Raw genomic sequence first — 14,029 nt, 5'->3', positions numbered from 1 at the left:
TGTGTCAGTAGTATGCTGTTCAAATCTGACGCCATTCTGGGCAGTGGTTCTCTTTCTACAGCGATTTGAAACTGAAACTTTAATTATGGACACCATCTATATACATTGACGGCAAAAAATTCGCAACGCCAGAGAACAATTATTGTAGAGTAATGAAATTTCTGGAACACATTTGACTAGGTAACATATTTAAATTTGTAATATTGCGAGATCACAGGTTAATGCGAACGCGAGATGAGCCACTGCAAATATGAAATGTTGGTACATTAATAACCGGTATAATCGCCAGAACGTTGAATGCAAACACGCAAACCTGCATGAGTTCTTTTACGGGTGCTGGATGTCAGTTTGTGCGATGCAGTTCCATGCCTGTTGCATTTGGTCGGTCAAAACAGGGACGTTTAATGCTTTTGTGGATGACGCTGTAGTGGCGTCCGATGATATCCAATACGTGCCCGACTGGAGGTAGATCTGGTGATCGAACAAGCCAAGGCAACATGTCGACACACTGTAGAGCATGTTGAGTTACAACAGCGATACGTGGTCGAGCGTTATCCTGTTGGAAAACACCCCATGGAATGCTGTTCATGAATGCTGTTCATGAATGACAGCACAACAGGTCAAATCAATAGATTGAAGTACAACTTTGCAGTCAGGGAGGGTGGGATAACTATGAAAATGCTCTTGCTGTTCTACGAAATCGCACCCTAGTCCATGGCTCCAATTAGGTGCTGTGGCCGAGCGCTTCTAGGCGCTTCAGTCTGGAACCGCGCGACCGCTATGGTCGCAGGTTCGAATCCTGCCTCGGGCATGGATGTGTGTGATGTCCTTAGGTTAGTTAGGCTAAAGAAGTTCTAAGTTCTAGGGGACTGATGACCTCAGATGTTAAGTCCCATAGTGCTCAGAGCCATTTGAACCAAGTCTAGGTCCAGTCTGTCTAGTACGCAAACAGGTTGGATGCAAATCCTCAACTGGCCTCCTAACCATCAGGAGGCCAATTTGCACCTAGGAAGAATCCGTTTTCATGAGAAAACACAACAGACCTCCACCCTGCCCTCCAATAAGCTCTCGCTTGACATCACTGAAGTCGCAAATGGCGGTGCTTTGGGGTCAGTGGTCTTTGGTGTCAATTGCTGCTCAAAGACGATGGTCTTCCCTCTCGGTAGAGCCATGGGGCCGTCCAGAACCCGGTCTTCTTGAGACTGTACATTTTTGTGACCACTGCTGCCAGCAATCATGTGCATTGGCTACATTCCCGCCAAGTCTTTCTGCAGTATCACAGAAGGAACATCCAGCTTTTTGTAGCCCCATTGCACGACCTCGTTCAAACTTCGTGCGGTGTTGATAACGACGTCTTTGTCGCCTTAAAGGCATTCTTGACAAACATCAACTCACGATGTCCAATCTCCAAGGTAACTAATGCTCACGACCTTTACAGCGTGTATTTAAAGCAAACCTAATCTGTAGCGAAAACTGAGTAGGCATCACCTTTCAGATGCAGAAACACGTCTACCAACTTTCGTTTATTCCGTACACCTCCTTCTTGGTGTTGCAATTTTCCGTCAGTGTATATACGCCTGTAGTTATTTTGATGTCAGGTGATATCTGTCCACTAAGAACGATATGAAGTGTTCTGTTTTTCAGAAACTTTTCAGTGAAACTACAAAGCTGGTCTTATATTCCGTATGCCCGTATTTTTCACACTACGCTGCAGTGTGGAACAGTACTGAGAACCTTCTGGAAGTTAAGAGTGCTGTTTCTACTGCCTTCTGGGTCTCGTAGACGAAGAGAGCGAGCTGCATTTCAACAATCGTTGATTCCTATAGACAAGCTTTCAATCATCTCGTAATAGATAAAGGTCCTGTATGGTTTAGAGGGAATGTTATACCATTCTTGTTGAAGAGAAGTGGCAAGTTCACATAACGTTGATGGAAGTGGATAGGGATCAATCACCATTCTCTCCAAACTAGACAACGAAGACTCGAAAATATTGATGTATGGTGAGTATGGTGGCCAGGACAGATGCGACACTTCATTCTCAACCTCACAAAATCAGTCCTGGACGATGCGAGCTGTGTGAACACGAGACCTGTTTTCGGGGAATGCAACATCACCACTGCGTGACCATGTAATATATCTGATCAGCCAAAATGGTCATCTAATGCTCAGCAGTAACACGACCTTGCAGACTAACCATGAGGCTCTTGGAATACTACGACACGACTGTCGAAATCACCAAACCCACGCCATGTTTCACTCTCAGGATATAGATTCTGTTAGAAATTGGAAACAGTGTGAAACTTCTTTCATTGCGTGTAATTTGATGGCGGTGGGGGGAGAAAGGAAAGGGAACGGTTTACTGATGCCAGCTGCATCGGAATCAGGAGCGACAAGTGAAAACGTGTACCGGACCAGGATTCGAACCCAAGATCTCCTGCTCGCTAGGCAGGTGGCTTAATTATTGCGCCAGTCGGGACATAGTGTTATCGCACCTGCGCGGGCTATCTCGGCCGGCCCACATTCCCACCGACCGCCACCTATCCGCAGTCCCTGCCATTTCCTCCATGCTCGCTACTCTGAGATTGCCGCAGGCGGTCGGCGTACTTGTGCATCCGCACTGAAGAAGGTGGGCGTACCGAAAGAACAGACACCACCCATTCATATAATTCCTTCATTGCTCCATAGTTCAGATTTCATGGCATCGGCTCCACGTTGTCCTTTTCTGGGCATTGGCATAATTAATTAAGGATTTTGGAACGCCATCTCGTCCTGTAAGTACCTGCCTGTGGATCTTCCTTCGTGATGTTTTGTTCTGACTGGGTTCGCGAGTGCGACGTTCAGTTCTGCAGTGGCTTTTGTAACCGTCGTCCCCTTAGGCCCTTATTACACTAGGCCGCCAGGCGGCACAGCCTGGCGCTGCTCGTCATTGGGAATAGATCGTTACGGAGCTTATTAGACTAAGGCAGCCAACGGAGCCGACAGAAGCTGGCTGCCGACTGGCTGCCTTGCCCCGCCACAACGTCGCCGCCATTGGTGGCGGAGTCTTCAAAAAATGGTTCAAATGGCTCTGAGCACTATGGGACTTAACATCTGAGGTCATCAGTCCCCTACAACTTAGAACTACTTAAACCTAACTAACCTAAGGACATCACACACATCCATGCCCGAGGCAGTATTCGAACCTGCGACAGTAGCGGTCGCGCGGTTCCGGACTGTAGCGCCTAGAACCACTCGGTCACTCCTGCCGGCTATGTCAAAAGGAAATTGATTCAAATTATGACTAACAGTAGAACATTAGTAAGAACATTTAATTTCAAAAAGAACAGTGATAAGAACATTTATTTCCAAAAGTTTTGTGTATTGTATGTGTTGCATATTTGTATGTGTACACTACATATTGAAGAGCAAAGGTTCACCCATATGACTATCAGAATCTTCATTTGCTGTGACTGAAGTATCTGCACATGGAGGAGATTGTAACGGCACGTTTGCATTTGGGTATTGTTGAAAATGAGTCTGGAAAAATTGAACTTGTGGTTGTTGATCCACTAGTCCTGGCTGAGACACTGTTTTCTGTTGCACAGGATGTTGTTCCATCGGCCGTTGTGGCATGCACTGTATATGCCTAGGCTATGGTTGTATAGGATATTGTAGCATTGATGGTGGTGGCAGTGAACTCTGCAGTTCACTAGAGATACTGCTCGACCAGCGAGAACTGCCGAACTACCTTAGCCTGAAAAACAAGTGGGTGTTGCGCCGCCGGTGGCGCAATTGGCTGGCGGCCTAGTGTAATAAGGCCATTACTCCCTTACTTTTCGTGACAATCCTATTCAATGACCGATTGCCACGATCACTCAACACACACTTTCGTCCGTGTTGTGACTTAGTGGGTGATATATTTCCGCTTTTCCTTTTTGCGGTATAAATCTCCTATATGGTGCGTTTTGCAGCACCAAACACTTCGCCTACTTTGATCAAGAGCATCAATAATTTGCCCACTTTCGACTTTACTTAGCTACAACAACACGCACTCAAGACTGCAAAGAAAACTATTATTACCGCGACTGACACTCACAACCTGTTGAGGACACTACACAGGTGCCGTCCGTGGTCAAATATAACAGCGCAACCTCAAGGCCTGGCTAGCATCCTCATTTATGTTCAAGTATGTATTTCTCGTGGTGTGTCCATATTTTTGTCCAATCCCTGTAACTGTTTCTTTAACAAATAACATGGTAACACGTTGAAGTTCTAATTGTGCGTTAACTTTAAGCTATTTTTTCGAACCAAATACTAAAAACGATAACTCAAAGTCATGTTTCCTGTATAATACCTCCAAAAGAAGTGGCTTACCGGTAAAACTTTTGTATATCGTAGAGATATTTGGATTCCGCAATAGTCCTCACTATCAGAATCCGCTCCATCAGTAGACTTTTCTTTACACAGTCTGTTCTCTGTCAAACTATTCTTTCTGCATCATTCTTACATGAATTAAACAACAGAAAATTTAAGTAGTTGTTTTTTGAAGAATCTTAATAATAAAGTGCGTCTACCGCATTTTCAATGGCGTTTTTAATTCGCCAATTTACAGCTTCACCCTCTGGGCTTCAGTGGTTGGAAGTCATAAATGAATTCATTTCGACGCTACAGCGCATCAAACATGCCTCCTTAAAATAACATGCTCTAACGACACAGAATTGTCTTTGTCAGCTGCAGATTCCTGTCACGCCCAGTCCGTCGCTTTGAAATGCAGATTTGCGTTCGCCCCGTCTGATGGCAGCCACGTTCACAGTAGTGAGTTCTGCATACAACAGACACGCGAAACAACCAGGAATCCACGACCTCGCCGAGTACGCAGTATTGTTCTGACAAAGTGAAACACCAAGCCCGAGAGATGTGATCACAATGAAATTTATTCCACAGATTAGGGACGTGATACTGCACAAATGAGTAGAACTACAGCCCTGTACTTGCACTGTGACTGCGAAGATTCACCACAGGGTAGACGTTGTGGCACGGAATCAAATAGCACCTGAATATGCTGCTCGGGACAACTCTGCTATGTAGTTTGTAGGCGCGTCCACAAAACGTCAAATGTGGCTGCAGGAGGACCTGAACGAACAAGATGCTGTCCAAGGGCGACGTGTCCGGCGAACGGGCACGCGAGGGAAGCAGTGGTAGCCGTCGTTCTTCGAAGAAGGTTTCTACACTCCCCGCCACACACAGCAGGGCGTTGTTCTGCTGAAGTATGGCATATGGAACAGCCTTCAGGAGGGTCTGTGCTTCGGGCTGTAGAACCTTTCTGATGTAGTGGTAGTTGTTCAGAACGCCCTCAAGACGTAGTTGGCGAGACTGCGTGTTGTAGGTAATGGCACCCTAAACCATCCCACTTGGCATTTGTCCATTATGACGCTCAACAATGCAGTCTGCCCAACTGCGTTCAACACGGCGACATCGAAAGCGTATGTGGTCATCACTGCAAGACAAGAGGAAGCGGGAATCGTCCGGAAACACTACATTTTGACACTCAGCACGCCAGTGTCTGCGTTCACGTGCCTATTGCAGTCTGCGGCGTAGGTGGGTTTTGGTCAGATGAAGCCGATGCTGTGACATGCGTGCCCCCATTCCGGCCCGCAGAAGATGGCATCGAACCATCGACGCAGACAGGTCCACAGCTGTTTCTAACGTCGCGCCAACACTGTTCTGTCTGTTATGGCCAAGCGGACAAGATGGCGGTCATCTCACGCTGTCGGCGCTGTGTACGCCTTCTTCCCTCCACTTATCCCACGTACGCTTCACTGTTGAAACAGCGTCTCCTGAACGAGCCGCAATGTCACACAAATACAGACCCGCCTTCCGGAGGCCGATCATTCCGCCCTGTTCAAACTCTCTTACATGGGTATATTCCACTCTGTGATGTCAGCAAAAACATAGAAGCACTTGGTTATACGTTTCCACTTGGTATGAGGGCTCGGCACCGACTGAACTTCGGGTAACACTGGCCTATCCGGTTACACAAAAAAGGTTGCTTTTGGGCGTTAGCCCTAGGTGCACACCGCCTCTCTGCCATTTAAATCACTTGTTGTGGTTCCACTGTTCTACACGTACTCTTATCGTGGCGTGTTGGAGACCATTGCTTCTGAGTATTTCGCTTTTTGCAAACAGCAGTGCACTTCAGATCTTCTGTGTCGAATGAAACACTGTTTCAATTTCGTTTCCACAGTGGCCATTCCAAGTGAGAACATCCAAGTGGTAGAATGAAGATCTTATCATTTTTGTAAAAGATCTTATCATTTTCGTCAAAGATCTTATCATTTTTGTAATAGTGACTCATTTTCCTATCCTGAGAACCTATTCTTGGAAGCGCAGCTGGTTCGAAATACAGTAGAGCAGGGCCGGCCAAACGCTGCACAGTGCGCAGACGTGCGGAAGTGCTGCACATGTGCGCGCGTGTGCGACAGCGAGCGACAGAGACATCTGTTATTAGACATGTGTGCTAAATGAACGGCGACGGCTCCACTTCTCTGTGGTACAAGCAAGAGCGCAACATATCCAGTCTCGTTTACCCCTGGTGACCGTAACCTTAACAGAGAAGTACTGAGAAATGGCAAGTGCTGTGAAAAAGCAAAGGACGGGAGACCTATGTTCTCAGTCGTAGAAAAATGACTGGAAACTGCAATTCTTTTTTGTAGCCGTTGGTGAAAACTCGCAGTGTTTGCTGTGCCGCCGAATAATAGGCGGCCAGCGTAAGTTTTCAATTGAAAGACATTGCAATACATATTACAAAGACGAGTGTAGTGTACTCAACAGTGAAGAACGGCAAGCAAAATTAAATGTCCTTAAGAAAATAGATGAGACACATCAACTCGATTTTACTGTACGTCAAAGTAACTGATACTTCTTGAACTCCTAGTTTCTTGTGTTATATTTATGTCTGTTTTACTGTACGCTGTACAATGTACTGTTTTCAATTTTCCAGAATGACAACCACACTAAATCTTCACTGCGAGCAAGTTTTAAAATCGCATTAAGAATTGCACAATCTGGGAAACCCTTTCCCAAAGGGGAGTTTGTGAAAGGGTGTCTGATTGATGCTGCAGAACTTGTATGTCCCACGAAAGTTAGCAGGTTTCAAGAAATCAGTCTGTTCAAACAAACAGTGACAAGACGTATCAGTGCTATGGCCGGCGATCTGCACAGGCAGCTAATAAATACGGCTAAATACTTTGTTGCTTTCTCTGTTGCGCTCGATGAAGCAACAGATCTTACAGATACAGCCCAGGTTGTGATATACATACGAGGTGTCGATAACGCACTTTGTGTAACAGAGGAGCGACATCTGTGCGCAGAAACATGCACTACATGAACGCTGACGGCTGCGGCGTGCACGCCGTGACCCGGAAGCTGCACATGTGCAAGAGCACCGCACGCGTGCAGAATTTCTGGCCGGCCCTGCAGTAGAGCATCGATTATCCGAAACAGCTGGGGATAGGGAATGTTCGGATAACTGTTTTCGTTAATGATTACTAATCCGAAAAATCTACTGCGCCAGTGGCTCACATTGTGGGCTATCAGAGCTATCACCGAAGCCCATATCTAAAGAAACGTAGAAATTAATAAGTACCAATAATTAATAACTGCAATGCCAGCCAGTTTTCCTCACGAAGAATCAGCGCGTATGGTGAAATATGTCTCTTCCTCCACCATCGAACAGAGGGGAGAATAGAGCTCCGGAGGCTTACTGCAGCAGTCTTCACTACGGTACGGGAGATGAGTGATGCGGAGAATGCAGGAATCAGCACGCCAAGGCTTTGGAATCGCACGTTGTCATACACACACAACCGTCTCCGAAATGTGCCGAACGGAGACGACGGGGTTTTGCAACTCTGTATTGCATATGTAGTTAAAACCAATAAAGAGCGTGTTTGTGCGTTGTTACGATTTTAAAGAGATGTATTAGTATTGTGACTAGCGCTAATTCTTCGAAATGGATCTACAATGTGTAATAGAACAAATATTGAAAACGCCATTCTTGCAGTTGAAATACGAGTTGGTGATAGTAAAGTAGTGCGAGCGGCAGGGACAACTTGACGCTCTGCTCGACGAACGGAAGTGCCGTGTAGTTACGATCAGCCCCAAACAGATGCATCAGCATTCGGAAGTGCCGTGTAGTTAAAATCAACCCAAACAGATGCATCAGCATTATGTTATTATAAGTTTATGTGGCTGTCAGGTTCATGTGAACTAAATGAACATTATTGCTGACTGTGCTTCCTTTTTGCAACTGAGAAAACGCCTTGGAATACGACGGATTACTAAAATTTACCTCATTTAATCACAGCTTAGGACGAGTATAAGAGATTAAAAACGCATAAAATTTTTTTAAAGCACAAAACAGGGATCATCAACGCCCATTAAATCTTTTACAGCATTAAAAACTTGGTAGACCATTTTTAAAGGGTCAGAAAAAAATTGCTGACCGTTTGCACAATGAAGAGGTTAAAGAAAATAGAAATATATTGAAAAGATTGTTTGACCCAATGATACTTCCTGCAAATAAGAATGCTCTTTTAGAGGTCACGATGAAAGTGCGGAGTCATTAACTAAAGGCAGTAACATAGAACTGCTACAGTGTCTGGCTAATTATGATGTAGCACTGTCTCAGCATTTAAAGACAGCTACCGTTTTCAAATTCACCTCGGCTCTTATATAGAATGAATGAACCCGTGCTGTGCCCAGTGTTGTTAGAGGTAAGATTAAATCAGATACTAATAGGGCTACTTTTTTGGACTCATGCTCCGTGAAACATCTGATGCCACCAATAAATGCCTAAAGTGTACTATTCTATGCTGTGATGATGGCTAAGGCAATTGCAAAGAACGATTTCTACATTTAACAAATGTAATTTCTGACCGAACAGCCAGTGGTTTATTTCAATATGTAAAAAAGACTATGTATGACTTAGAATGTTCAATAAAATTGTTACTCAAAATCAAATGGTTCAAATGTTTCTGAGCACTATTGGACTTAACTTCTGAGGTCATCAGTCCCCTAGAACTTAGAACTACTTAAACCTAACTAATCTAAGGCCATCACACACATCCATGCCCGAGGCAAGATTCGAACCTGCGACGGTAGTGGTCGCGCGGTTCCAGACTGTAGCACCTAGAACCGTTCGGCCACTCCGGCGCAAAACTGTTACTGAAACTTTCGATGTTACCGCAGTAATGGCTGGACATATTTCTGGACTTAGACTTTAATGAAAACCGTGTGTCCTGCTGCTACCTTCATCCACTGTTACAGTCACAGACTTAATCTCATACTTTCCCTGCCCATGAATTTTTTTAAGAAAACCATACAATTCTTTATTTCTCTTAACGGTCTTCTCACTTTTTTCTCACATTTCACTTCACGTACAGATTGCTCTTACAGACTTCACTGAAAAGAAAAAATGCCATTTGTCACAGCTACACGATGGAATTTTGGTTCTAGGCTTTTAAGCACAGGTCGTAACTATAGAACTCACTAATTTCTTTAGTTCAGTGGCAGAAGAATCCTGGAAGTAGTTCAGCGAAGAGGCCAGCACGGCTTCAGGCTTTGTGAATTTTCAGATATTCTTTTTGAAATATTATGAAACAAGAGCATGGACATCTGTCACTGTGAGGAAAGGTAAACGAATTTATTACCACACTGCAAAATATTAGAAGCACAGGATTTTAATAACTATGGTCAGAAACTATGAGCATTGTTGATGAAGAGAACGAAGAAAGGTCTAGAAAGGGAGACTGTTCTGAAGATCAAACCCATTCTTCGTACTTAAGAACGTTCTGCCAAGTTCTGGACACATTAATAGCTCTAACTAAATTAAGATTTGAATCACAAAAACGTTGAAATTTATGGCGTTACTGAATTCTAAGCATTTTTTGAGTTACTATAAAAATTTTCCCACAAATGTATTTTGTGAACGAGAGAACCATATGTGTCGTATTTCAGTACACTGTCTTTGAAAAATGAACTGAAGAACTTCCTAACAAGCCTGTTTAAATCATTGCAAATTACATGAACTCAAATTCACTTGATGTTATGCACATTGAAGTTTACAGACTATGTGAACTGATGTTAACATTTTCTTCTGTAAGTGCAGAAAGGAGTTTTTCAGCCTTGATACGATTTAAATCTTACTTAGGAGCAACACGAGGACAAATTCGTCTGACAAACAGGGCCTCTCTATCTTTCGAAAAGACATACATGTTTTGGTGAGAAAACACAACGAGGACTCTTTTTCTGATAGTATGACAATGCAGATTACCCACAAAGAAAGATGGCTCGAAATCATTATACATACGAGTAAACACTTATGATAAAATATAGTAACAGGTATGGTAAAGTGTTTATTTTTCCTTTTGTAACTGTTGTTTAGATTATGTTGTATTACATCTTCTTAAAAAAAAATCAGTTTCAATGTACTGCTCGTGAAGTTAACATTTAATCAACAATACCTTATTGTCCGTATCTGATACGCCTAGTGATACCCAAATAAAAATCCCAGTATACGCCACTGTGTTGTGCCCGTGTTCGTATAAATAAGAAACAAAGAAACACTGAACTAAACACTGTGAGATACGTTTTGTATCGCTCATGTAACAAACGACACAGAAAACTGGCTACCAAGCCTAGATTGAAAACCTCGAAGTGGCCACTAAAATGAGTCTACAGTTCAGAAAAAGAAATCAAAAATTTGTTTTTACTTCAGAACTGAGACTCGCAAATGGTTTAAGAACATCGATTGGGCAGTATCTTATTCTTCGTTTTATCCTAATCACTTCATAGTCGCGTCAAAGCGATGAGAAACTTACACTCTGCGTGGTCCTTCTTTAGCACAATCGTCGCCTGGCTCTTCTTCGCCGTGGATAACATTGGCAATTAGTATTTCATCGTCCGTCAATAACTAATAGCTGATATCACCAGTATCACATTCGAGTTAGTCCTGATCATGCTCTTCAAGTCCCGAAGATTCTTAAATCAGCCCAAACGCTTGAGATACAAATTGATTGTTGGGTGGCTTCCTAGAGCAGTGACAGACTCATCGGAAGGAAGGAGCTTACTCCAAGATTTCTGGTGAGTCTCAATCCTGGTTTTCTGCCATCTTCACCATTTTTCTGTAGAAGTCATCAATCTTCACTGGAAAGCACGATCACAAATTTTGTCACAGCATCATTGTTATTTTCAGTAAATCTGTACTGTTGCGCTTCCAGCTTCATGTTCCCGAACTGTGATTGATGCACTAGCTCCTTTCTTCGGCTCGCGTATTATTTTAAGTTTATTGGGAACTCTAAAAAAAAAGTGTTTACTTTTAGTCATCATTGCGAAAGGTACGACAATAGCCCGATGAGTCAAATGAGACGGTTCAGACGGCAACATAGTAACACAACAACGATGGTTCACAGGGAGCTGGAAAACGTCAAACTGGCCAACCAGCGCCAGCGAAACTTCTACATGGCGCGCGCGAAATTTGAATTTCCCGACCGGAACTCTTTCAGTTACTCGGATAATCGATGCCCTACTGCAGTACTTCACCAGTAAACTGGAAAATGTTAACCTCTGTAAACAGGAATATGTCTAACTGAGCTTTCACATTTATGGGTAGCTCAAGGGTATCGAAAGACGTCATAACAGAGAACTGCTGCTTTCTTGCTGAACTCACCTGTTGGAGAGATGTGCGCCACAGCGATCCGTTTGTCCCATTGGTCGGCACTATCACTGGAATTGACCGCAGCGACACGGGAACTGCAACAGGAGGAAACTAGTTCTAATTAGCTTCGTAGCCCTCTGCAGAGAAAATCCAGGTATATTCTGCGGGTTTGGCTGACCCCATTTCTTACTAACTGATCGAAAATTGCATACATGCTTAAAATTAAAACAACAGATTTCACAAAAATGGCATGCATTTACGAAAATGAAAAACCTGTCGACAGAAAGCGAAAAATAGTGCTCTGTATTTAAAATAGCGATTGGTTTCTGACCCTTTAATATAGAAATGTATTAGGTTGTGAATGCTTTTTAAGAGTCAGTGAAAGTTTCTGGACAGTTTTTAGAAGCAATAATTATGGAACCGAGTTGTGTGGCAGTTTAATATCGTTATGTCCTCTGGAGATATTGCCCTGATTCTGAATGAATTTGTCTACATTTGTTAACCATATCTGTCTTGCCACCTATATTATAAAGTTTCTCTCTTAACATTAAGCACAATGGTACACTCTGGAAAAGTAAAGATAACTTACCTTACAAGAAGTTGGGTCTGTGAACTGTTTCCTACTACTTTCAAGCATACATCAGTCACGAACCACTTTCTTTTCGCCACTTGCCTCTGTATACCACAAACAAGATGTTTTCATTAAGAACTTAAGAGTTCTTTTTTCAGCGATGATAGTTCTAAAAAATGCTTACTTTCACCTCTTTCGTGTTCTTGTCTTTTGTGCAAATAATGAAGCTCTCATCGTAGGTTGTATGTATTGTATTGTATGTTAACCGGGAATCTAGAAACGACGGAGAGGCTCTGTCCCCGCCGCAGCCGCAGTGGTCCACAACCCCACGACGACTATCGCAGTCCATTTCACCCCTCCGCCGCTCCACACCGAACCCAGGGTTATTGTGCGGTTCGGGCCCCGGTGGACCCCCCAGGGAATGTCTCACACCCGACGAGTGTAACCCCTATGTTTGCGTGGTAGAGTAATGGTGGTGCACGGGTACGTGGAGAACTTGTTTGCGCAGCAATCGCCGGCATAGTGTAACTGAGGCGGAATAAGGGGAACCAGCCCACATTCGCCGAGGCAGATGGAAAACCGCCTAAAAACCATCCACAGACTGGCCGGATCACCGGAGCACAACACAAATCCGCCTGGCGGATTCATACCGGGGACCAGGCGCTCCTTCCCGTCCGAAAAACCGTGCAAGACCGCACGGCCAACCGAACGGGCCTCACCGTAGGTTACTTTTCGTCTAGGGCATTTATGTCAGATTTTATCATACGCATTTTGTTTTGATGCTTTTTTTTTATTTTTTGCTATGCCCTCTGTACGTTATATACATACACTAACTGTTGAAGCTTATCACCATACTTATACAAAGTCGAAAAAGCAACGATGGCAGACAATGACAATTTCCAGTTATGAATAAAAGTTCCAAGGAAGTCACATGGCGTGTCAGAATTAAGGAACACCTAATAAAATAGTTGAGTGGAATGGATACCATACTGGTGCATAATTTGACCTACTGACGTGCGGAAAAACAAAGCAAAGACGAAAGTGCTGTAGAGTAACAGAAACAATAATGGCGACCCGCTAACCATAAAAATGTGGGAAGGCTGTACATGACGAAATGAAAAGATTCTTCGAATCAAGATCAAACAAGATACTGAAGTGGCTTGACACAGGTGAAGAGCGCTCTTCAACAAAAACATTTCAGAGTTAGTAAATATGACATAGGAAATTAATGAATAAGTCACTGAAATTGTGTGCACCAAGCATGGCAGCATATTAAAGCGAAGTGTAGGCTAGACCATGAAACAACAGCATAGAATAAATCTTACACATTTTAAATGCGGTCTAGAGACAACTGTTCAAAAAGATGGGCGTAGCTGGAAATGGGGAGGTAATAGAAAGAATAGATGAAGAAAGAAGTTTATGGAAAGTACTGGCGTGATGCTAGTGAGATATCGATAAGACAGACAGGAAGAGTCAAACGGGTGCTAGGAGAGGGAGCATAGTGAACAAATTATAATACCAAAGGTTAGAATACGTAAAATGAAGGACAAAGAAACGCAGGTGTAGTAAATATGCACGGATGAGAACAACGCATCATCTAACTGATTCGCCTCGATGGGCAAGAATCCATCTTCTTCAGTGCGGATGCACAAGTACGTACGACCTCCTGCGGGAATATGGAAGTAGCGGGTATGGAGGACATGGACAAGAACTGCGGATAGGTGGCGCTAGACGGGAATGTGGGTCGGCCGAGAGGTATGCCCAGG

General features: G+C 43.7%; 1 protein-coding gene across 2 annotated transcripts in view; it reads right to left on the bottom strand.

Annotated features, from left to right (window-relative positions):
• Positions 1-14,029, bottom strand: part of LOC124612880 — a 265,723-nt gene that overhangs the window by 48,200 nt on the left and 203,494 nt on the right. For both annotated transcript variants that reach the window (XM_047141326.1, XM_047141327.1), the window contains exon 3: positions 11,705-11,787. In XM_047141326.1, the coding sequence (XP_046997282.1) occupies positions 11,705-11,787 (83 nt within the window). The remainder of the gene's footprint in view (positions 1-11,704; positions 11,788-14,029) is intronic.

This window comes from Schistocerca americana, chromosome 4 (assembly GCF_021461395.2).
Source record: "Schistocerca americana isolate TAMUIC-IGC-003095 chromosome 4, iqSchAmer2.1, whole genome shotgun sequence".
Taxonomy (NCBI): domain Eukaryota; kingdom Metazoa; phylum Arthropoda; class Insecta; order Orthoptera; family Acrididae; genus Schistocerca; species Schistocerca americana.
Note: the sequence above shows the minus strand (reverse complement) of the source record. Positions and strands in the feature narration are given on the sequence as shown.